The sequence below is a fragment of the Crocuta crocuta genome, unplaced genomic scaffold (genome assembly GCF_008692635.1).
Source record: "Crocuta crocuta isolate KB4526 unplaced genomic scaffold, BGI_CrCroc_1.0 scaffold75, whole genome shotgun sequence".
NCBI classification, from domain to species: domain Eukaryota; kingdom Metazoa; phylum Chordata; class Mammalia; order Carnivora; family Hyaenidae; genus Crocuta; species Crocuta crocuta.
Genome location: NW_027530350.1, coordinates 1528515 through 1555589, shown reverse-complemented (window position 1 = coordinate 1555589; position 27075 = coordinate 1528515). Strand labels below are relative to the sequence as shown.

Here is a 27075-nt window from a genome sequence, read left to right as displayed (position 1 = left end):
GGAGCACAAGTCCCACACTGGGTGAGTTGGAGTCGCATGCTGAAAGGACGGAGCCTATGTGGGATTCTCTCCCCCTCTCTCTGCCCCTCATGGGATTCTCTTTGCCTGTCTGCCCCTCACTCACTTGTGCCCTCTAAAAAAAATAAATAAAAGTCATAAGATTCATTAACACTGCATTTTTAGAAATACTTAGGCCCAAAGCACTGCCATTAGTCTTTTGGAATCCAGAAACTCTCACCCTTAGAGATAATCTCAGGGTACCCAATCCACATGGCTCCTGCTTCTTTGATTCATAGTCAAGAAAAGGAAATATAATACTGTAAAGGTCTAATTACCTCTGATGAAAATAACTAGGCTCTAGTAGAACAGTCTTTTAGCAGTGCACTCCTCAAGCATCACTTCTTATAACTCAGAGATTTAATCTACTGGAAATGACATCTCTAGAAAGACTCTCTTCAACTGTTAGCAAGGCTCAATTTTCGTACCACCAAAGAGATATTTTTGGATCCATGTACCACATCTAAACGAAGCGCCAAACCTGAACTGGACCTGTGCACCAACTGGTGACCCAAAAGTAAAGGTTTCCCAAACAGGTGGCTTCCTGGGATGACTGCACCTGTGTACCTTCCTCTCCCGTTTTCTTCTCCCTCTTTCATGGAAGGGTAATACTTTTGTCAGCATTCCCCAATACCTTGCAATAAGGGTAAGCTGCTCCAATTACTGGATTTGTCATCAGAAACCACTATCTGTCCATGATAAACCCCTTAGTTTACATGTAAATAATTTTGTTGGAATCCCAGATGCAATTATATGCCCAAACTGTCCCACAGGTCCTTTTTACAAAATTAAAATAGTATATCGACATACCACCAATCCCTGCCTCAATTTAATCCAACCTTGGGATGGAAGAACGTGATCCATCAAATACAGATATGAAAGATACTGCACAGCAGTCAGCATAAATCAGCCCATTTGCAGACTTTCTGCCAAACCCATATATCTGGGTGGTCCTTCAAAATATAATACAGCATTGGAATCTTGGCTGAATGATGCCAACACCTCTAATATGGACCAGTGGGTCCATAAATACTACTACTTATGAGGAAATCATATATACATATCCCAGCTACTCCTTCACATGTGGCAGTTTTGACAAACTGCACCTATGCTTGGGTAACTTATCATCTTAACAGCTGGACAACGAAAGGGTAATGTGCTCTTAATGTAATTACTGTTCTATTTTCTCTTCAACAATGAGAGCCCTCCTAGGTCCAGCCCACTAAGCCTTTACAGCCACCTTAAACAGTATCTTCTTGGAGGCAAAAAAAGACTCCCGGTTTGCTTCCATAGAGACAACCTTTCCCTCTTGGGTCAGAGTAAGTGTTAATGACTGAATGATCAGAAATCTCTTGGACACAAGAGCTAGCCAACTTGCAGCCAAGGCAATAAGCAGCATACCAATGATGACTCGCTGGCTAGAGCAGTTCTAACTAATCGTATAGCCCTTGATTGTGATAATTCCTGAACAAGGAGATATCTGTGTATGTTGCACATGGATAAGTTCCTCTGGAAAAGCAGAAATTCAACTGCATAAAATTAGGAAATTAGCACATTTCACCTAATAATCCATGGTCCTTTGATCACTTCAGCTGGTTACCCTCAGGTCTGGGCTTCCGTTTTAAACCACTGAACGAACTGGACTCATCATTATTACTTTTAATTCTGCTTTGTATAATTGTTATTAAGCTTTGTACCTATGGCCATCAATCCTTTCTAAAAATGACATGCCCAAGAGGATAATGCTAGCTCAACATTTTGAGGCGATCTCCCATTTTTACAACACTTGTAAGATACAGACTTTAGATGGGAAATGCCTGAGTACCACCTCCCACCCTTCCTTTTTACTCACTTGTGGCCTAAATGATTTCCAACCTGTGCACTTTCTCTCCACTGTGGGACAGGACAACCAAAAAAGGTCCTTCCTGGCATTGAGGAACAAAATCACTAAATGCAGAAAACCTGTGTTCCAATCATCCAATGAGAAACCACATCTCAGCCAATGAGAAGTAACCACAAGCCTGAATTCTCCTCCTCCAAACTTTCATTCAAACCCCCCTCCCAACTTCTTCCTTTCCTCTATAAAAGCAAGCCCTTTTCCTTCATTCCCACAGTTGCCTATGGTTTGCTATAGTTTTCATGTTCCAAATTGCATTTCTTCTGCTATTCCCAAATTAACTCATTTTGCTGGTAAAATAACTGGCTCTTTTATTTTTAAGGCTGACATTCCTCATTCTTTGGTGATAAAATAGGATTGATGAACTTTTAAAAAACATCAGCTTCTCTACACTGATGGAAATAATGGGACACAATTCATGGTTTATAAAGTGGTGTGATTTTACACCTTGTTTTTATAAATCCTAACAGTCTTACTCCATTTTGACATTTAAATTAAAATGGAATGAAGACCAAAAAACTTCTGAAAAGAGTCCCTTGTTTTTATAAATTCTAACAGTTTTACTACGTTTTGACATTTAAATTAAAATGGAATACTAAAAAACTTCTGAAAAGAAGTCCCTTAACATGCTACATACTTTGTGTCTTCCGCCACCATTATGCTTCATGGGTCCTTTTAAAATTCTGCTGACAAAATGTCTATATATTTAAGCTCTGCTTAATTAAAATAACTATCCATTCAAATTAAAGAGTTTTCCTATGAACTCTTATGCTTCAAAAGTATAAAGTTTAAAAATTATACTAACAATTTTTAATTAGCTGATACTTTTCTCAGACAGAATCTTGAATTTTACAGGATTGAACTTGTAACAAAAAGGCTTTCTGTAGGATTTAAGCCTCTCAGCCTAAATGCATATAAAATAATCAGACATTAACCGTAATATTAAGCACTACACTTTGCACTTTATATATACAGATACATACTTCTTTCAAAACCCTTGGAGTTAGATGTGTTTCTCAATTCAGAACTTTGGATCTTAGAATACAATATAGATATAGCATTTATTTTTTAACAGCAGCAGGATCTGCGCTAGCATTCTGTAATTAAACATATTAATATTTCTGCAGCAAAACAGGACTTCATATTGTAAGTTCACACACAAATTTAGTCTGTAGAGCCCTCTGGGTCAAAATAAACTCCTTTAACTCCTAACAGCCTACAAGGTGGATATCATTATTATCCCAAGAATTTGATCAGCATGATGTGCCAGGCTTCTAGTATTTGTAATAGTTGAGGGTATCTTGTTTCTCTGTAATTACTTGGATTTAAAAATAATTCAGTATCTTCAATACAAATCAAGACAACCTGCTTATATTACCTTCTATAACAAGAGGTTTATATTCCTAATAGGCTTTCCTACTTAAGAAACTGATAATATTCTGACCTTGAAGAATATGCTTTCCCAGCCCATATTATCTATATCTATATCTACTTGATATAAGTAGAATCAAACAATACAATTTGCATGGTTTCTGCTTGTCAGACAGGTAATAAAAATCACTCATTGCACACCCAACTCATAAACCTGAAGAGGCAGTTACAGCATGGCAGTGGAGTCTGACAGGTCTGGGTTTAAATCCCTGCTCCATCACTTATCAGTGGAGTAAATTTAGGCAAAGAACTTAACTTTGGCCTCAATTTTCTGAGATATAACAAGATGTTATCACTACTTCACAAGGCTGTTATAAATGAGGTAGTGTATATATAGCACTTAGTGACACCTGGCCCACAAAATGTATTAGTAGAGAATAGCTGCCACTGTTACTGCCCTAATGGATTAGCAACGTATAGGATTTTAGCTGATCTGGGGGGTAGGAAGTCGGTAGGTAGAAGTAGGAAGAGAGGCTAAGCGCTAATTTCAGAAACAAATCATAAGGATGGTCGAAACAGTAACACTTGTCAGTAAATTAGTGTTTCCAATTTGCCCACAAGTTCCCAGACATTTCCAAAATCAAATCTCTTGGTTTATTTATTTAATTTTTTTTTAAATATTTTTATTTATTTCTAGGAGACAGAGAGAGAGAGAGAGAGAGAGAGACAGCGTGAGCAGGGGAGGGTCAGAGAGAGAGGGAGACACAGACTGAAACAGGCTCCAGGCTCTGAGCTGGCAGTCAGCACAGAGCCCGACGCAGGGCTCAAACCCACGAACCGCGAGATCATGACCCAAGCGAAAGTCAGACGCCCAACCGACTAAGCCACGCAGGCGCCCCCAAATCTCTTGGTTTAAAATGAACTACAATAGAATATGCATGGTTGGAGACAAAGGAAACCAGTCAATGTTGATGATCTCTTATTTACTACTTATAACTCTTTCTGGCACAGACAGCATTATTTTGTCCTTTTAAGCTTTTATTATATTCTCTCCTTGGTTCCTCTGAGCCACAGATAACTGAAATCCATATTCTTATGAGACTATATAATAACAGGTACGAATGGCTAAAGGTAATCTTCTTTAGAGCTGGTTACAAAGAAAAGTAGCTCTCCTAACAAACCACTCACCCACCCAGAAATTTTCTGAATTATTTTTGGAAATGTCAGTAATAGCTACAAGTCATAGAGATGCACACTAATCTGGACAAGATACCAATACAATTAGTAGATCTGCATTAGGCAGATCAGATGGTAAATTAATAGGCAATACTGCTCTGAATCAGTGATATATCGCAGAGATCAATGACCTAATCTGATAAGTAGATAACTGGGGAAAGAGAAGAGGAAAGTAAAAACGGTACAGACAATATTTAAGTTATTGAACTAAATTAAAATTTCTACATATTCACATTAATGTAGTAACATACATTTTAATATTTGAAATTTATAGACATATATTTATAAGACAGTTCCATTTTCTCCCTTATTCTACACTGTTAGCCTCAGGAAACAATCATTCAATGTTCTGAAGTTAGCGAATATCATAAATCTAAGAAATGAGTATGTTTTTAAAATTGTAGTTATAAATACAAACCATCCTTTCTATTTACACATAAAGATAGAGAAAACCAATTATTTTTTAAAGTGGCCTGTAATTACCAATGTTGAAGACTGAACTTCCTTATAGCTGGCAACCAACTCTAAATGAGTTAGGACCAATGTTTAAACCTGTGGTATAGCCATCTAAAGAGTTTACTTGACAGAAGAGTTCAAAGAAGTAGATTATCCCATTCAAATTTCTTTGAGGATAATATGAGATTCTGGGAAGTCATCAAGGTGCAAATGATTATAAAAATCAGGTGAATAGATGAAGAATCTAAGGTTAAGGGAAAAAAATGTACTACAGGACTAATCCTTAGAAAGGAAAATAAGAAATAATAAGAGAGAGATAAAAAAAAAAAGTACATTCTGGACAAAAAGTTAACCAGAACACTAAGAAAACCAACTTTAAGAACTGAAAATGGAAGTCTAGAAAGAGAGACCAATTAATAGCTGAGAATCTAGAGAATAAGGATAAAGAGATTCTAAATGGAAATGGAGGGTTGCTGTTGTTTTTTAACTTCCTGGAGGCTTCTACATTCTCATTATCTAGAATGGTGACAAAGAAACAGTACTCCAGAGTGGTACCTCATACAGCAGTCTAATCCATGTCTCCAAAGTCCTTTCTTTACCCATAAATCTAGTGTACTTGGTTGGATCAGATCCATTTTATAATACAGTCATGTATATCAGGAACTCCATTTGGCTCAGCAAAATCCTGAATCCCAAACATTAATAAGCAAATCTAGTCAACAGATAAGCATACTTTAGATACAGTGTACCCTTTTAAAGTACAAGTAAAACTAGTACTAGAATTCTTTTTAAAAACAGCTTCTATTACAATAGTGTCCTTGCTAAGAAAGAAAAAAGTCCTTTAGCAGCAAAAATGTTCTTTATTTAGAATCATGGACTTCTAACTCTAAGACTCTAAAGATTATTTACAACTAAAGAAACTAAGACAAAGAAAGGCTAAACCTATTGAAGATTGTAACACTATTTGGCAGAGATTTGCTAGAGGCAGGATTCCTGTCTGTGGTGTGGTGCTGTATGCCCAAATTATGACATCTGAGGCAAAGCCTCCCTACCCCTTAGGACTAATGGTACTGAGAAACTCTGACATACAGAATACTAAACTAACATACAGTTTCCTCAAGAAGAAAATTTTAGAAATTCATATAAGCAAGTACTGAATTTTACCTTTTCCTTCAATGCTGAAGAACAAAAAATGTAGTCTGTAGCTCTAAGCTGGCAGAAGGACAAGTGACACCTTCTAGCTGCTTACACAAGCTTGTGCAATTTGGGCAAGGTCGGCTATCACCCCACCACCATTTTCCTCATGAAGCCCACTACACTTCAAGTGAAACAACCAGATGGAAGGGACGGAATTCCCACTCTGTTGGAAGCTGGACCAACGGATGATTTGCCTCCTGCTCACTCTATCTTCAGCTAGGAGGGCACAGAAATGCCCTGCCACATGTGACACCGGAGAGACCCCAACCTCTATGGCAGTACACTTAACAATCAGGGTCAGAAAGCAAAGTCAGACCTACATGTCATCAATGGCCTAGACTTGTAACAGCTTAGACTGCAAAGAATTTTAATCATAAAACACTATTCTTCTGTCTCAAAACTATTTATAATGAGTTCCATAATTCTTTCATGAGTGTTCATTTTCTCTCTGCTAGATTATAAGCTCTTTGAAGTTAATGATTATGTCTTTACTTTTTGTATTCCCATGGTATCTATTTAATACTCTAGAAACAGTACATACTAAATATATACTTGTTAATTTACTCTCTCAGCAGCTACCCTAAACCACTGAAACCAAAGTGACCATAGGGACATAAGAAGGAAATATTCTAATAAAAGAAAAAAAGTAACAGAAAAACAAAAAACAAAACAACAAAACCCCAAACCAAACTAAACTACCAGTTATTTCAGGACTCCTGAGGTGGCAAAACAAAAACAAAAACAAAAACAAAAAAAACAAAAAACCAGTAAGAAAGAGAGCTGGGCCTTCCTAAATCAGTCTTTGCCCCAATTTCACAGATTATCCTTCAGCATAGATAAATTTGCAGCATGTTAAATTCAGGTTCTATGTTTCATACAGGAATTTGGAAAGTAAGGACCAAAATCTCAGTGTGATTACAAGTATTTCCCATATAACCAAATAGGAATTCCCTGTGATAATTTCTCAAAGTTCTCATTAAAAAACTTAAGAAACAGGTAAATAAACCAAACAACTTCATAGAAAAATTGTATTTACAACTCCATCCAAAAGCAGTTTTTAAAAGCAAACAATGTGACACTTGAAAAAAATCTATGCTCACCCAAAATTGCCACGTCTAATAAATTATTAACATAATACTTCATCAAAAATAAGGCAATAACCCAAAATTTCCATTAATGATTTCTCCACTTCCATAACTAGGTAGAACTACTCTATCTAGTAGCCAATGATACTTCATTCCATCTCAGCACGTCTGAAATCCTTAAGGACAAAAGTGATATAACAGGATCTTCGTTCTTCATTAGACTCTTAGAATACTTGAAGGAAAATAATTTCTAAAGCACAAAGAGGTAAAGAGGTATAACCTTTCAAAAAGATACTCAGTGTTCAAAATTCATGAATGCAATATTAATACACAATGGGCATTAGGTGAATATATGCAATACAGTGATAGCAAATTAATTTATTTAGTACTTTTTCCATTCCATATCATCAGGAGGATTGATTTCAACTTTCCTTTTACCTACATCAGACCAATTGGTACTCAAAACTGTACCACCAGACTCCATCTGCAATAAGAAATAAAAATAGATTAATCTCTGGACCATATAACCAAAACAGTATTTTTCTAAAAATGTTCCAAGGATAGAATTCCAAATATAAGCTATGTTTGGCTCAATAATAAACACAAGATAGCATTATGATTTAATCATAGGCTTTTCAGAGAAGTTAATCACATTCCGTAAAATCTAAAAAGGAAACTCTAGAGTAAGGTAGAAGCATCATATTCATACATATTGTTTTATCTCCTTTTGCTAATCAGCACTGAGGTATAATGTGGAAAATCTACCTTCTGATGAAAATAAAATTGGCTCCCAAAGAAAACAATCTCTCTTGTTAAGGATAGTTAAGACCAGGCAAAGTAAACTCTTTCTGTACTAGAACTTTAAGAGACCCTTCTTAGTGCTGTCTTTGACAATATATACCAGGAATATGGAATTTTTTTCAAATCACACACAGGTAGTTAATATCAGTATCTTAGTAGAGAACTGGTTACTGTTTACCATCTATAGAAAACACCACATACCAATAACCCTAGCATATTCATAAATACATTTTTAAAAACTTCTAGACATTTGTTATCTTAACAGAATAAAAATTCACTGACTTGGATCACAGCAAAAAATGTGAATCATTAAAATGTAAACATTTTTACAAAATCAGCTGTGTTGCTGGCAAACGTATAAAGGCACAAACCCTACTATTACACTGGAACCTCAATATGCCATGCTCCACTCTCTCTGCCAAGCTCCCTTACATGGGTTCCTTCGCATGGGATGTTCTCCATCCCAGTTTTTTTCCCCCATTATTTAGTTAACCTCTAAACATGACCTATCACCATTTCTCTGTGGCCTCATTTTTTTTTTTTAATTTTTTAATGTGTTTTGTTTCTAGAAGAGAGAGAGAGAGAGAGTGAGCAAGGGAGGGTCAGAGAGAGAGGGAGACACAGACTGAAACAGGCTCCAGGCTCTGAGCTGGCAGTCAGCACAGAGCCCGACGCGGGGCCTGAACCCACGAACCGCGAGATCATGACCTAAGCGAAAGTCGGATGCTCAACCGACTAAGCCACCCAGGCGCCCCTCTCTGTGGCCTCATTTGACCCTAATCAGGGCTCTACCCTTGTAGGATTTGTACTCTGCATGAATATAATTACCATTAATATACATCACACTACACTGTTAGAATTTTAAAGGTCTAATTTTTTTTTTGTATCTGCTTCCCATCCTTGGTTCCAACTAAAGCTGAGAGTTCCTACAAGGCAAGAAATCTATCTTGCCAACACTTATATCCTAGATCTAAGCACAATAGTTGGGCACACAGTAGATTTCAAAGAAAATACTGATACCTATTTTTGTAAACGTGATGTGTAGAAGCATGTGGGAATAGACCTATACTTGAATCTAACTATATGGTGTATAATACATGTTTCAAGTAATACCTTCTTTCATTAAGATGTGTTTGTAAACATATGTTAGCAGCATATAGGAAGAACTCTGTGCTTACCTCATTGAACCACACTGTGTATAAACCGTCATTCAGGTAACATCGTCTCTCATTAACAAAAACCCACTAACACCCTAAATCCCAATCCTAACCCCTAAACCTAACCCTAAAACTGTAACACTAACCGTAACTCTAACCCTAAATCAAGCCCTCTGGAGAGTTCTCTAAACTTCAGGATACTAGGAACATACTCTCACCTTGGTCATAAACCCTCAACTAATCCTACATCTGAGAAAAAAGAAAGAAAAAAAGAAGTGGTATACACACACACACACACACACACACACAATGGAGTATTACTGAGCCATTAAAAAACAAACAGAATGAAATCCTGCCATTAACAATGACATGGATAGAGCTAGAGAGTAATAAGCTAGCTGAAATAAGTCAGAGACAAACACATGATTTCACTCATGTGGTATTTAAGAAACAAAATAAAAGAGCAAATGGGAGGGAAGAAAGGGGGGGGGAAACAAACCAAGAAACAGTCTCTTAACTATAGAGAACAAACTGATGATTACCAGAGGGGAGGTGGGTGGGAGCATGTGTTAAACAGGTGATAAGGATTAAGGATGAACACCAGGTGTTGTATGAAGTGCTGAATCACTATTCTGTACACCTGAAACTAATACTGCATGTATTGTAACTGCAATTTAAATAAAACCTTAAAAAAAAAAAATCCAACTGAATAAAAAGAACAAACTACTCCTAAGAAGGCTACAGAAAATACATTTAGTGTGAAATTTCATATTTACTGATGACATCTGTTTTCTCATTATCATGCAATTTAGCATTTTCCTCTGATTATTTTATGTATGTTGGTCTTTCTGTCCCAATTAGACTAGGAGATCAGAGTCTAATTTGTTTGTTTTCCCATAAGCACTTGGTATGTTCTAGGTCAATGCTGCCAAAGGGTGGTTTGTTTTATGGGTGCAGATGGTTCAATTACTACTAGCAAAGCCTCTGTATGAAAATGGATGCAGATTCTATAATCTTTGAAATTTTACACACTGCTAGTCTGTCCAGCACACTTTTAAAAAAGTCAATACTGAAACTGACTTCCTGGGGACACAGGATAGATGTACTTTAGCCGCTTCTTTCCACAAAGTACTACTAAAAATCTCTGACATTATACACATGCAAACAAACATAAGAAAGCTCTAAAAGATGAAGGCAAGTAAACAGATCAGCTAGGGGCCTTGGGAGCCAAGGAACAACATAACATGGTGGTGAGTCTCTGGGTTTTCTTTTTTGTCTCATGTCCTACAGTTGCTGCTGAAGACGCTGAAAACACTAAGAGGCACATACAAATAAAACACCACCACCTGATTTCTCCAGCAAAAAAATGAGGAAAGACAAAAAGACACTTAGGAAGATAGAAAAGTTTAGACCATAATCGCTCCATTGCAGCTAAACACCACAGAAAAAACTATGGCTTCATTCCCACCCAAGGCTAACAAAAGCTGAGTGGGGAGCCTAGACTTCCATCCATGCTGGGCTACCACGAACCCACCTCCTCTGCCACCTGTGGTGTCGGTGAAAACCACATAGATATAACATCTATCTCATTTCCAGCAGGGACAAGGGGATGCCAGGGTGTCTAGGGAGGCTGATTAGGGTACCTGGATTTCTACTTCCACCTAGCAATAATGAAGCAGTGCCTTCTCTTCCTCTGCCAGAGTGGTTGGGAGAGAGAGCCAACTGAGATTGAGGGCTGAAATAAGATTCAGTCTCATAGCAGAACATGAAAATGTCCAGGTTTCAAATGAAAATCACGTGTTGCTGGGAAAAAAAAAACACAACTAAGAACCAGAAAATTTTCATACTTATTTTTTTAAAGGCAATCAATGGATTCTAACATTGAGATGACAAAATATTAAAATTATCTGACAAAGATTTTAAAGTAGTCATAGTAAAAATGCTTTAACTAGAAATCACGAAGTTACTTGAAAAAAATGAATAGAAAAACTCAGTGAAGAAATAAAAAGGCACAAAGAATAATCAAATGGCAAGTTTTAGAATTAAAACTACAATAGAAATAAAAAGGTAAGCGGATAAGCTAAAGCAGAGAATAAAAAGGATAGAGAAAAGAATCAGTGAACCTGAAACCAGGACAATATATTGAACAACAAAGAGAAAAAAGATAAAATGACGATAGTCCCAGGGATGTGTGAAAACTATAACAAAATATTAAACATTTATATCTTCAGGTTCCAGGAAGAAGACAAAATGGCTGAAAATTTTCCAAATTTGTCAAGAAACATAAACCTACCTACAGATTCAACAAACCGCAGTTAGGATAAGCCCAAAGAAATCCCTGCTGACAGAAAATCTGTCATGAGCAGATCTAAAAGAATGCTTAAAGTTCTCTAAAGAAAGAAAGAACAAATGACAGAAACTTGGAGCATTACAAATGAAGAAAGATAACAATATGGGCAAACATAACAGAATCTATTTTTTCCTCTTGAGCTTTCTAAATTATGTTTGATGGTTGAGTGAAAATATAACACTGTATGATGTGGTTCTAAATGTATGTAGAGGAAATATCTGTGAAAATTATAAATGAGAAGGGTAAAGGGACATAGAGGGAGGTAAGGTTTCTATAATACTTTACAAACTGACAAGAAAAATGACACCAGTAAACTATGATAAACTATGTATAATACAGTTAGTGTAATATTCAGAGCTACCATTAAAAACGGTATACAACAGCACAAAATGACACACTAAAATATATAAATAAATCAAAATGAAACAAAAAAATAGTCAAAGTACTCACAGGAAGATAGGAAAAACAAAAACAAAATACAGAACAAAATAAAATGGTACACTTAAAGTTCTAACATAACAAAAATTAAATGTAAATGATCTAAATACATCAATTAAAAGACAGTGACTGGCAGAAGAGATTAAAAAACATAACCCAACCATATGCTGTCTCCAAGAAACTCACTTTAAAATAGCAGGAATCAATTTAAATACAACATAGATAGGTTGGAAATAGAAGAATGGAATAAGATACATCATGCAAAGATTAATCAAAAGACAGAATTGGCTACATTAATATCAAAGAAAATTACCAGAGCTAGAGAAGGACATATACATATGTTTAAAAAAGCCAATCCGCCATGAAGATACAGCAATCCTCAATGCATATGCAACAAACAGAACTGCAAAATATGTGAAGCAAAAACTGACAGCACAATAAGATAAAATCAGCAAGGATACAGAAAATTTCACAAGAATATCAATATAAAAAATAAAAAGATAAAATTGATACTTCCAGAGCACTCCTCCTACCAACAAAATACACCTTCTTTTCAAGTGAAACACATACTTGGAAAGAGACCAAATGCTGGGCAATAAAAGAATGTAAATCATAAAATACATAGCCTCAAATCACGATGGAATAAAATTAGAAACCAATAATAATATGGTAACTGGAAAAATCTCCAAACACTTGGAAACAGAACATACTTCTAAACAATCCATATGATAATGTCTCAACTGAAATCAAAATACATGTTAAACTGAATGAAAACAATAGAACTTGAGACAGCTAAAACCCTGCTAAAAAGGAAACTTACAGCATAAACACACACAAGAGAAAACAGATTATCAAATCAATAATCTAAATTCACATCTGAACAACCTAAAAAAAGATAGCAAAGTAAAGCAAGCAGATGGGAGAAGATAGAAATGAAATGAAATTTGTAATAAAAAATTGAAAAAAATAGAAGTCAACAAAGAGCTAACTCTTTGGGGAAAAAATCACTAACACTGACAAACTTCTAACATCAAGACTGGGGGTGGGGGGGACAAATTCCCATCACAGAAATGAAATGGAGTATCACTGCAGCTTAGATAAAACAGAAAAAATCCTCCAAAACACAAACTGCCACAAGACACTTAATATGAAATAATCTGAACAATCCTATAAACTATTAAATTTCTAATTTAAAATCACCCCAAAAAAAGAAATGTCCCAGCCTAGATGGTTTCACTGAAGAAAAATTAACACCAATTCTATACAATCTCTTCCAAAACATAGAAGAGGATAGAGCACCTCCCAATTCATTTTTTGAAGTTAGTATTACATTGATACCAAAACCAAAGTACAAAAAAAAAAAAGAATACTACAGACCAATATCCCTCATGAATCTTTAACAAGGTATCTGAAAACAGAATTGAGCAATATATAAAAGCAATATATAAAATTATACACTACAACTAAAGGAGTCAAGGCTGGTTCTAGTTGAAATCAGTGACATTAATTATGTAAAATCACTACTGTTAACAGGTTAAAGAAAAAAATTACATAATCATATTGATCTCTCCAGAAAAAGCATTCAAATTCAAAAAGCCAACAGCCAGCTGTGCAGTGTTGGTGGTACAGTGGTGAGCCTAACAACTACTTTCCAAAAAGTCAAGAGCCGCTCACAAGGAAGAGAATGTTTAACCTGATATAGTATCTACAAAAAACCTACTGCTACCATTCTACTTAATGGTGAAAGACTGAATGGTTTTTCCTTAAGATGGGGACCAAGGCATAAATATCCACTCTCACCACTCTTACTCAACACAGTGATGCACGTTATAGCCACTGCAATATGGTAAGAAAAGGAGATAAAAGCCACAAATATCAGGTAAAGAAAAAAAAAGTCCCTATTTGAAGATATGACTGTCTGCAGAGAAAATCACAAGTAATTTACAAAAAAATCTCCTAGAATAAGTGAGTTCAGCAAGGTCGGAATATAAAATAAGCCTCCCCCCCCNCCCCAAAAAAACCCCAAAAACACAAAAAGCCCACAACTATTTCTAAATACTAGCACATGGACACCAAAGTTAAATATACAATGCCGTTTACGATCACTCAATAAAAAAATTAAATACTTAGGCATATCCTGCAAAACATGTAGAGGATGTGCTGAAAATTACACAGCACTGATGAAAGAAATCAAAGATCTAAATGAATGTTTGGAAGATTCAACACAGTAAAAATGTCAATCTCTCCAAATTGATACACAGTTCAACAGGATTTGTTTTGGTACCTACAGACAAAATATTCTAAAGCTTATGTGGAAAGGCAAAGGAACTACAATATTTAAAACAATTTTGAAAATGAAGAACAAAGTAGAAGGAATGACTCTTCCTGGTTTTAAAACTTACATAGCTAAATAATCAACTGTACTATTAACAAAGGGATAGACGTGCAGATCAATGAAACAGAGAATCCAGAAATAAACTGAGACACATACACTCAACTGATTTTTGAGAAAAGCAAAAACAGTTCCATGGAAGAAAGGCAGCTTTTTCAACAAACTGTCTAGAGCAAGATACCACACAAAGGCCAAAATCAAAAAACAAAAAAGCCCTCAACCTACATCTCTGCTTTATATAAAAATTACAGTGGATCATGGACTTCAATGTAGTAAGTAAAACTATAAAACCTTTATTGAAAGAAAAAACACAGGAGAAATCTTTCAGACCTAGAACCAGGCAAAGGGTTCTGACACTGGATACTAAAAGCATGATCCGTAAAAGGAGAAACTGATAAACTGGACTTTATCAAAATTAAATACTTTAGCTCTGCAAAAGATTAAGGAAATAAAAAGACAAACTAAAGGCTGAGAGAAAATATTTGCAAACTATGTATCTCCCAAAGACTTGCCAAATTAGTAGTGGTACGGTTTAAGGAGGGGGAGGGGTAGAAGGAAGTGGGTATGGCTATGAAATGACAAGAACAAAGGAATCCTATGGCAGTGGAAATATTCTCTGTCTTAAATTACAATATCATGGTTGTGATACTATACTATAGTTTTGCAAGGAGATTCCACTAGGGAAACTATGTAAAGGATACAAGGAATCTCTATATTATTTCTTACAACTGGATATGAATCTATAATTATCTCAAAATAAGAAGTTTAAGTAAAAGAAGTCAACATCCAAAAAGTTCAATCATGACCAGTTATGACATAGTAACTTATGTGGAATATCTGAGTTCCTAGGACATGAACTAATTTGAATATGCCCTAAAAGAAAAGAGTGACATTTCCAAAGCTACTGGTAAAAGTCAAATGACTACATCTTCAAGCAAAATAATCAACACAGCTCTCTAGTGAGGACTTGTCATTAAAATCCCAGAACGCGAGGCCTAATTCAGGTGGTATCTGTTGCCCTGGCAAAAGGCCTAAATTTTCTTAATCAACAGACAAAATTATTAACAAACCAATGAGTAATTAACGTGCACCTTCTACTTGGCAAAAAATGTTCTAGAAGCTTCCCTTCTATATTCTTCATCACTGACACTGAGGGTATACATGGTTCTAATGGAAGCGCCTTTAGCTACTGTGATAAATACAACTACCATAATTAGAGTATTTCTTAAGCTTTCCAAGTTCTAACTTAATGACTAAAAAATATTTATTTGGAATAAACCACTTACTTGTCAACTACCCCACAAGTTTCCAACTTCCTCAATAATTAGTCTAAGTTTAGAGCAGGAAGAAATGTTCAGATGAAGCCTATTCAAAAAGGCCTTCCAACCACAGTACATGCAATTTTGTTTCAAACTGCCTAATCTTTCTTTTAAATTTTCTGAAATTTACTACCACAATATGTTGTTTTCAAGCGTACAAATGATTCTTACAAATGATTTGTTCATGGCACGTTTCACTTCATCAGAACCATCTGAATAGATCTGCTGAAATAATTTGTTTAAAGCTGCATCTCCCTCCAACTTCTCATTTTTTTCTTCTTCTTTGATCTCACCAACCAATTTATCCCAATTTCTTGTATAATGAGATGATGATGGATACAAGTTCTTTGCATCTATGGAGTAAAAAAGATAGAAGTGATTAATCAACATGTAATGATTATGTCAAGAATATGTAAACTTCATGACCATGGTATAAAGAGCATCTTAACTTTATAGTTCACTGAATTTCCTAACCAATGTCTGGTTTTTTTGGTAAAGTTTATTAATTTTGAGAGAAGGAGAGAGAGAAACAGTGAGTGTTCTTATTTATTTATTTACTTACTTATTTATTTATTTACTTTGAGAGGGCTGGGGAGGAGCAGAGATAACAGGAGAGAAAGAATCCCAAGCAGGCTTCATACTGTCAGCACAGAGCTTGACGCGGGGCTCTATCTCATGAAACGTGAAATCATGACCTGAGCTGAAATCAAGAGTCAGACACTTAACTAAGCCACCCAGGCACCCCTATAATAAATCTGAGCCCCATGTTGGGATCTGCACACTGACCACACGGAGCCTGCTTGGGATTCTCTTTCTCTGTCCTTCACCTGCTCGTTTGTTCTCTCAAAACAAATAAATAAGCTTTAAATTAAAAAAATGTGGCTTAGTTTCTTAGGTACTCCTCTTTCAGAGTAAATATAAACTGAAAATATAATTATCCATACCATTACACAGTGAGTTAAGACTCCATCCTCTCCCCACATTAATATATTAGATTACTTCAACAGGAGATAATAAAGAATTCTTGAATGATGAAAAATACACTATGTGATAATTCAGAGCTCAATGTCCACTATTGCACACACAGAAACTAATAGTATCTGCAGAGCACACTGGAGTTAATGGCGGCTGCTTGCAGCCAGAGAGACTACTGGCTAGCCCAGGGGCTCAGGGCACTGCCAAGACTGCCTTAAAGACTAAGGCGCCTGGGTGGCTTAGTCGGTTNCACAAATAATTAAAAAGTAACTAATCTACTTAGTAGCTGTAAGCACAGTTCTGTTTAGTCTCCAATGGAAATATAATGCAGGCACAAATGTGAGCCACATATATAATTCAAAAATTTCTATCAGCCACATTACTAAAACGAATCAGGTGAAATGCAATTTAATAATATATTTAACCGAACATATCCCAAACTGTATCAACATCAACACAAAATCAATATATTAAAATATTTTATAATTTTTCTTCCATAAGGTCTTGAAAATCTGGTATTTTCCAGTACACTTCCAGCACAACTCNCTAAAAAAAAAAAAATACATATGGGGCGCCTGGGTGGCTCAGTCAGTTAGGTGTCCAACTTCGGCTCAGGGCATGATCTCATGGCTTGTGGGTTCGAGCCCCGCGTTGGAACCTGTGCTGACAGCTCAGAGCCTGGAGCTCGTGTCTCCCTCTCTCTGCCCCTCCCCCCTCATGCTTTGTCTGTCTCTCTCTCTCAAGAATCAACACACATTAAAAAATACATATATATTTATTGTTATTTATACATATATTAGGACACACCAAATGTCCCTCTTCCACTACTGCCTCTTTATATCCTGTTCTCAAAACAGTTCAAAAATAAGAAACCACTAACTGTTCATTTTGTTGTTCCATCCTTTCCCTTCACCTGTAAGCCAACTTTCTCCTTGCCTATCTCCCAGCAAAACTAAACCAACCCGTAACACCTCACACAGTTTTATTTAGGGCAAGCATATGGTCTTCCTATCTACTCTTCTACTACCAGTAATCCCCTCTCGATCTATGTACATTTTCACTAGTAGCCAAAGAAAACAAAAAAATGCATGTTATGGTAAATTAAGAGTCTAAAAAAAAAAAATGGGTTTAATTAATCCTAATGCTGACTCCCCAGAAGAATGGGAACATAGGTTCTAACTTCCACTTTACAGATAGGAAAACGGGCCCAGGCAGGTTAAGCAACTTGCCCTTATCTGTAGTCTCCAGCTTGCAGGACACAAGAGTCTGACAAGCATATTAATTCCTTACAAAAATAAAATAGGACAGGAGGAATAACATCTGAAATATCCAAGGCACTGGGTTTAGAAAAACTCTGCAACTATAACACCAAAAATTCTTTAGATTTAATCTCGGAAAAATTTTAACAACTCTAGATGAAAGATAAACTGAGGAATGGTAACCTTACTGTCTTGTTCATTAGAATATCAAATAATTGCAAAGATACTCATGTCAGCAGAGATTTTTCCACTGTTAGAAGATGCAGCAACAACCAGTACCACATACAGAGTTTATGTGGGACCCAGACCCAGACCCTGAAGACCAGGATTTAGTCCTCGACAATAAAACTGCCAGGTGATCTGAAGCAAGCTGCTTACTTTCTGAGCCTGTAAAACAGGGTTGCCTTCTTCAGAGGGCTGTTGTTAGAATTCAGTGGTATACTACATTTAAAGTGTTTCTTTAAAAAAATATTTGAACTATCTATAAACCTCAGCCCCCAAATCTTGGAAAAGTCAGCCCGAAAAGAACCACATGACATCTTTCCTATGTCTTTCAACTTTTTCACACTTTCAAGTGTGAAAGCAAAAGCTTAAGAGCTTAAATACCAACTTCAAATACTTCAATACTTAAAAAATTATTACTGTTAGTGTCAATTTCCTCGTTTTACTAATTACTCCATAGACCAGTTATGATGCTATTATGCAAGGAAGCTGGGTGAAGGGTACCTGAAAACTCTTATTATTTCTGCAAATTTGAAGGGATTCTAAAATTATTTCAAAATAAAATAAAATAAATTTACTGGCTCAGTGTTTTCTAAAAGGTGCCACAAGGAAATGTGTTTTGTTAAAGAAGAAAGCAGTGAAAAATCTACAAGTGGATGAAACAAAATGTTAACTCATTTTAGTCATCAAATCGGAACACTAACTCTAATCAAAGAGAAATTTCTCTCATTTAATGAAGCCAATGCTATAAAATACACTCTTAGATTGTAGTTCTAGGAGCGTCTAGCAGGTTAAGTATTCCATTAGAAAAATACCTGTCTAGGGGCGCCTGGGTGGCTTAGTCAGTTAAGCATCCAACTTTCGCTTAGGTCATGATCTCGCGGTTCATGGGTTCGAGCCCCGCGTTGGGCTGTGTGCTGACTGCCAGCTCAGAGCCTGGAGCCTGTTTCAGTCTGTGACTCCCTCTCTCTCTGACCCTCCCCTGCTCATGCTGTCTCTCTCTGTCTCTCCTAGAAATAAATAAAACATTTAAAAAAAAAAAAAAGAAAAGAAAAATACCGGTCTACTGCATATACTTAAAACTGACCCAACATAAAGTAGTCTGTCCCTTAAAGGGTTAAAAACAATCAACCCTAGTTTTATACTCTTCTCCTGGGCTCTTCTGTCTTCATGACCTGTTTATGAGCACTTGTACTAAAGGAGCAATATAGTGAAATGGGTTAGATACTTTACTCTGTTAAGCCCTGAAATTCCAGGAAATCAGAGTTGACAATATATTCTATATTCTTCTCTAAGAACGAGAAAGAAATAAAAGGGAAAGGGAAGAGGAGCAACTATTTCAGCAGAATAAACCACTAATTCACTTGCAACCCAAAAAGCAGCAATAGGAAACGGCAACACACAAAAACAACCCCCAACTGACGTCCTATCCAGACTTGGCAAACAATAAATCCCAACTCCCTCAGGGTTTTTGCCCCCATTCATTTGTACTGAGTTTAAGAAGTTAGAACCTTCACATGAAAAGCTACTTTATATTCATTACAGAGCAATCTTATTACACTCAATGTTTATCTTGGGAACATAAATAATGCAGGCAGAAAGAAAGTCCATTACTATTTAACTTCAACCATATAACACATTATGAATTTAAAGCTCATCAAAGCCAGAAAACAAACCTGCTACAAACTGTTTCGGCGTAGGCACATCTCCTTGCCCTTCTAGCTTTTCCCATCTCACAGCCTCTGTCTTTTTCATTTTAATTTCAATCTGGAAGAAAACACCAAACAAAATTTATTATTCAATGTAAAATATACAGAACNTATTTCTGAGAGAGAAAGAGACAGCGTGAGCAAGGGAGGGTCAGAGAGGGGGAGATAACAGAATCTGAAATAAGCTCCAGGCTCTGAGCTAGCTGTCAGCACGGAGCCCGACATGGGGCTCAAACCCATGAACTGTGAGATCATGACCTGAGCCAAAGTCGGGCGCTTAGCCGACTGAGCCATCCAGGCACCCCTAAAAAAAATTTTTTTTAATATGGTTAAATTTGAAGAACTTGGAAACATTTTATTTCTACCCAAAAGCCACCCTTGAATAACAACATTCATACATACTATAAGCTATAATTAGGAAGAGTCTTGGAGCTCCTGGCTGGCTCGATTGGTAAAGCATCTGACTTCAGCTCAGGTCATGATCTTATCATTTGTAAGTTCAAGCACAGGGCTTCACAGTGGAGGTGCAGAGCCTGCATGGGATTCTCACTCCCTCTTCTCTCTCTGCCCTCCCAGATTCATGTTTTCTCTCTCTCAAAAATAAATACATAAACTTAAAAAAAAAAAAAAAGTCTTGAAATCCATACAGTTTTTTCTTCCAATGCAGTGTTCTCAACCAGGGGTGATTTTGCCTCCCGGGGGAATCTGCGGTAGCGGTTAGGGATGCATAAAGGGCAACCTTCCCAAAACAAAGAATTATACAGCTTGAATGTGAATAGCACTCCCCTTTGAGAAACCCTGTTCTAAACAAATTACTAATTTGCATGCACCTTAATCTGTTTGAGAGTGGAGAACCCTATCATTATATAAAAATAATACAACTGGAGCACCTGGGTGGTTGAGTCGGTTGAGCCTTTTGACTCTTGATTTCAGCTTGCATTGTGATCTCATGGTCTGTGGGATCAAGCCCCACGTCAAGCTCTGCACTAATGGCATGGAACCTGCTGGGGATTCTCTCTCCTCTCTGTCTGTCCCCTGCTCACATGTATGCACACACTCTCTCAAAATAAATAAACATTAACAAAATACAACCAATGCTAACATTTTTAATAATCATTCACTATTAAATACGTAATACGAGCAAGTTGTAATCTTCAGGGATGTGGTGGATTTTTTAAAAAAATCCATGTTCCTGACCATGTTTAAAACATCCATGTTTAAAAACATGTTCCTGACCATCTCTAAATCTGTGATATGAGATACTAAAATAAAATTGATAAAAAAGAAAATAGATGTTCTAATAGCTCAGCAGAGATCACATCTTGGGTGTTAAAAGAAAAAGTTTTAGCACACCTTGCAGAGCTTTGAGGGATAGAAGCATTTACAATGGTGGACGGAGGAAGTCTCTAGAGGCAAAAGGAACAGCTTAAAACTGAGGCCCTGAGGTTTGAAAGGACACAAAACATCAGGGTGTATCAAGACCAATTTGCCACAAGTCCAGGATTTATGTTAGAACAGAAAAAAATACAGATGGAAAACATGTAAACTATGAAAAGCTTATGAATGCTAAACTAGCTTCACGTACTAAAATGAAATTCATCTTATCTAATCAAGGTTGATCCCCTAGGATCTACTCTTAACCCTAACATACACTCACATAGCACTTTTATCTTGTATACCTTATTCAAAAAATGCTCTCCCATTTTTAGCCTAAGCAAAATCAGGATTTATAGTACTCATAAACATAATTATTATGCAAACAGTTTAAGAATCAAAGGAAATTTTAATTTTTTCTAAGAAAAGAATTATTACTTTCGTAAACAGGGAAAATTTTTTTTTAATTTAACAGAAAGAAAAGCCTATTCATACTGGTTCTTTAACTCCTTTAGATCACTCATTTAAAATAGCAATAACTGGTAATCTTTCTACCATCTGCACTTAGTGATAGAATCCTTAAAACCTGCATTTTATAATAGCTTAAAACACTGAGAAATATGCCAATATTTTTACCCAGACATGAAGTGATATATGGAAGGGTGTGATCTCTGAAGATTTGCATTTTCTTTAGGGCAGAAATGTAAACAAAAACTTTTTATGAGAAAAACATGGAATGTCACTGGGAAAGTGACCAAAAGTGTAGTATTTATTTAAAAATTTAAGTTTATTTGTTAGAGAGAGAGACAGAGAGAGAGAGAAGGAAAGCATGAGTGGGGCAGGGACAGAGAACAGGAGTGAGAACACGGTGCAGAGCCTGACATGTGGCTTGAACCCATGAACTGTGAGATCATGACCTCAAAAATCAAAGAGCCAAAATCAAGAGTTGGGACACCCAACTGACTAAGCCACCCAGGCACCCCAAAATTATAGTATTTTAAACTTGAATCCTATATAAATAAAAACAATTTTATAAGAATCTCTAAAATTCTCTAAAATGATGACTAATATTTATAAAGTAAAATGCTATCAATATTTTCTCACACACAGAGTTAAGTGACAATAATATTAGTGACAGTAGCTTAAAAGTTATCACTGCTGGAATATTTATCAAAAAGGGGCAATGACACAGCAATAGTTACTGAAGAGATATTATCTTAAATTTAAAAAGTCATCTTGCTCCTTTAATTTTCAACTCATCTGGAAGTGAAGACCTGACAAACAGTGTATCCATCAACACTACTATCCTTAACCAACCTCTGCCACTTAACTGACCTCCTGCACTCACCCAGGCTCTCTAAAAAGTTCCTTGTTCCACCTGAAGAGCAGCACACACTAGCACTCACATCTACTGAAAACAACTAGAACCTGAATAATTGTGGAGTATGAACAAAGAGGCCTTTATAAGGTCAAAATCAAAGCTCTTAGTAACAACCTGTATCATGTGAGACATGCTGACCTGAACTTGAAATTGTATTTAATCCATTCACCAAAAGAGCTGCACATAATAAACCACTTAAAGCAGCTTTTTAAAAAGACAAAAGTGGGGAGGAATACTAATTTTCCATGAATTCCTTTTTACATCTATTTCACTTTCAATGTTTATATATGCTTTTAAATTTGAAGTGTTAAATCTTAATGATTCTGGCAGATACCTCCAGAGTTACCACGAGCACAATTTCAGGTACTTTTACTGTGACTATTAATAAGGTATTCTATTTTCACTGAAGTCAAAAATAATTTAAAAGTTAACTTAAAACTTTGGTAGTGTGCTTGAATGTTGCTCTCATATGCACAGGGAAGGCTTTCAAGAATGTCCCAAAGCAGTATTTACAGATTACTAATAAGAATCCCTGCTGTTCCAAACTCTCAGTTTTCAAGATTTTTCATCCACCTCTAGTCTTTCTCTGCACACAGTTTAATTTTTTCTAATGAAAGACCTTCAGATTTAAAGGGAAGCCATTACTCCCAAAAGAGTCATGGCATCAAGATACCACCTTAAGAGGAGGTTAAGTTCCCACTTCCTGCTCCAGAGGGACAGGGAAGGCCTGTTTCTCAGAGACTAAGAGCTGTGGCAGTTTACCACTAAAATTTTTTTTTCTGGCAGTTTTGACAACCACCTGTTTCAAGGCTGTAGTCATTAAATAATAGTTCCCAACCTTCAGAATGTAATTCTTCTCAACATTCTCTTACTCAGCTCTTTGTACATTTAATTGCCGTACCTAACCCCTTCATCGAATAATAAACTCAAGTCTTCCTGGAGTCATACTGCACATCCATGCGGCATCTTTATTTTAACACTCAAATCATTTTTTTTAAAGTTTATTATTTCAGAGAGAGAGGGAGAGGAAGGGAGGGAGGGGAGGGGGAGAGGGAAAGGGAGACACAGAATCTGAAGCAGGCTCTAGGCTCTGAGCTGTCAGCACAGAGCCTGGTGCGGGGCTCAAACCCACAAACTGCAAGACTGTGACTTGAGCTGAAGTCACATGCTTATTAACTGACTGAGCCACCTAGGTGCCCCTACACTCAAATCATTTTATAATCATTTTTTAAATGCAAAAAACAGTGATTAATGACAAGAAATTAAAAAATCTTCTCCAAAGTTCAATTTTTTAAAATGTTTTCATTTTTGAGGGCGTGCGTACGAGTGCGAGTTGGGGAGAGGCAGAGAAAGTGGGGGACAGACTCCAAAGCAGGCCCCATGCTGACAGCAGAGAACCAGATGCTATGTGGAGACATGACATGGGGCTTGAGCGTGAGATGATACCTGAGCCAAAGTCGGATGCTTAACCTACTGAGCCACCCAGGGACCCCTCTTCCCCAAAGTTCTAACTGCACAATTCAAATATTTACTTTGTGTCTACTCTGGGCCAGACACTGTATTAATATATAAGGTCACAGTCTCTATTCTTGTTCAAAAAATTAATCTCAAGAAATATTCCCATAAACAAAAAATTCTAGTAGGTATCACCTCTAGTGAAAGATCTAAATATAGAGAAATATTCTGGTTTCCTGGAAATAAGTATGCCAAAATGTCATCAACAGTGAGACTGATTACTTTCTCAGCTCCTTTACATTTTTCCAAATTTTCTATGATACATATTTATTGCTTTTACAATCTGAATAATAATCTAAATAATCAGGATAAAATAATAATAGCAGTAACATTTCTTGAGCACTATTACATACCGTGTGTGCTTCATATATATCATCTCACTTAAAAGAACAACCCTATAGGTGCACCTGGGTGCCTCAGTTGGTTAAGGCATGACCTGTCCGACTTCGGCCCAGGTCATGATCTCACAGTTAGTGAGTTCAAGCCCCGTGTCGGGCTCTGTGCTGACAGCTCAGAGCCTGGAGCCTGCTTCAGATTCTATGTCTTCTTCTGTCTCTGCCCCTACCAAGCTCACTCTCTGTCTCTCTCTGGCAAAAAAAATTAAAAATTAAAAAAATATATTTAAAAAAAGAACCCTATAAAAGGGGATTATCATCCATATTTTAGAGATGAGGCAACCAAGATAGACAACTTGCTGGAAGTGTCGTCTACTGCTAGAAGTTTTACTTATTTCCTCACAAATAAGCAGAAGTTGAAAATAAGACAAAAACTATCAGTTGTGTAATTTTAGAGAAGAGTCATAAATAGATACTCCTTGCTGGAAATATGACTTAATTTCACTGAGCCTCAGCTTCCCCTGTAAAAAGGGATTAACAGGGTCTCCCTCATTTAGGGTTCTTATGGGGATTGAATGAGCCCATATATGAAAAGAATAGAGCACTGTGTCTGGCAAATAACTGAATGCTCTTATCATTATCTTTATCTTCATTATAATTAGCTAAAAAATCTGTGCAAAGTGTTTAACATCTCTGAATTCAGTTTACACCTGTAAATAGGTGATAAAAATACCTACATCATGCAGTAACTGTGAGGGTTCCAAGCGTGGATAATACACAGCATTCAAAATACTTACCTACAATAATTCTACACCAGTTAACCAGTATGGAACTGACTAAATAAGTTACAATAGATGCATGCAGTCAAATACTTTTCTGTTGAATGTTTAAGGGCATGAAACAAATATCAATGATACATGGCTAAATTGGAAAAGGCAGCTACAGACAGTATTTACAGTAAAATTCTTTTCTTTTAAAAATATATTAATATGCCTTAGTAGAAGAGGTGGCAAGAATATACTTCAAAAACAACAATTTGGGCATTATCAGCAACTAATTACTTATTTAAAAACATAATTACCACCACCACTGTATCAAAACGACATAAAACAACAATTCAAAAATCCCACCATCTGTGTTTTTAAAAAAGCACTAGTATCCTGCCCACACATCCCCAACTCCATCACATCATCATTAGGATTCTTCTATGAATAATAAGACAAGGAATTCACTCTGAAACTTCTCAAATTTTAGTGAGTTAAGGGAGCTATGGTTTGTCTCCCAATAAAGACACACGTTTTTGCCTCCCACAATTTCAGTTAAAAGCCTTCACGTCTTATGGATACAATACAAAAAATTGCTTTGACTAACAATAGGAATAGAACATTTTTTTAAAGATTTTATTTTTAAGTAATCTCTACACCCAACACAGAACTGAACCCCTAGCCCCAAGATCAAAAGTTTCACACTCCACCCGACTGCGCCATCCAGTACCCCAAAGAACATTTCTACAAAGGCAGATTCACTCCAAAGGATTTTGAAAACTCATTTTTTTTTTTTTACAAGGAGTGAATATTAACCTTTAAAATGAATATTTCACAGCACAGCTGTCACGGAAGTTATAATCCTGTGATTGCAAGCACAGAATATTGTCATGAAATTAATAAGTCAGAACAAAAGACAGACTACAGTTTCTTAATAAAGAAAATGAATTAATAGGCAGATATGAAAGCTTGGATTCAATAAAAAGTAGAAATAACTGTCAGAGATACTGGAAAAAAATGAATTCTCACTTGGAAAAATCTAGATATGACACTGTAAAATATTTAGTTAAGAAATGCTACTTCGTTAATTTAAAATAATGCTCTCTTATTTTCATTGCAAATTAGATTTCACTTGAATTAATAACACTTAACCAACAATTATACAAGAACATGCAACATTTATTTACCCTTGAAGGTGGAAAAGAAAAAACCAAATGCTCAAAGCAATCACCCCTTTAAAGCATAGATTTTACAGAATCTCTAATTTTAAGCAGAAGCATCCTTTTCTCAACTCACACTAAATGATTCAAGACACCTGAATTCATATGAAAACCATGTGACTTCATTATTGTCTTAGTGTCTCCACTAAATAAACCCTAATAACCCACAGAAATATTTGATTTTCAGTATTTTAAGTCTCCCTCTGCTGTATGAAAAAAGATTCTAAATTTTCATTTCCCTTAAGATATAATTAAGTACAATTATTTCAATTTGTTTCCCATAATTTATAGCTTAAGAGCTGGTGGGCTAACAAAACTAATACATATTACTTTGGGCTAGGAAAAGAAAAATCACCTTCCATTCCATTCCATTAAGGAATGCTAATTCTTTAATCCAGAATTTAGAAAAACCTAAGCAAAGAAGCAATAGCTTTCCAGAAATAAAAGTATTTCTCCTGGGCCAAGATGAATAATTTAGTAACTATGTAAACTTGGGGAAAGCATTTAAAGTTCATGAATCTCAGTTCCTTTTCATCTATAAAACTAAGAATAAAAATACTCTAAC

General features: G+C 36.1%; 1 protein-coding gene across 1 annotated transcript in view; it reads right to left on the bottom strand.

The window, feature by feature from the left end:
* Nucleotides 1–7657: 7657 nt before the first annotated feature.
* The window catches only part of SUGT1 (SGT1 assembly cochaperone of MIS12 kinetochore complex), a 38249-nt gene continuing 18831 nt past the window's right edge, over nucleotides 7658–27075 (bottom strand). The window contains exons 11-13 of the mRNA XM_077765683.1: nucleotides 19889–19979; nucleotides 15928–16109; nucleotides 7658–7783 (exon numbers count right to left, since the gene is read on the bottom strand). Coding sequence (XP_077621809.1) covers nucleotides 7682–7783; nucleotides 15928–16109; nucleotides 19889–19979 — 375 coding nt within the window. The 3' untranslated portion in view covers nucleotides 7658–7681. The remainder of the gene's footprint in view (nucleotides 7784–15927; nucleotides 16110–19888; nucleotides 19980–27075) is intronic.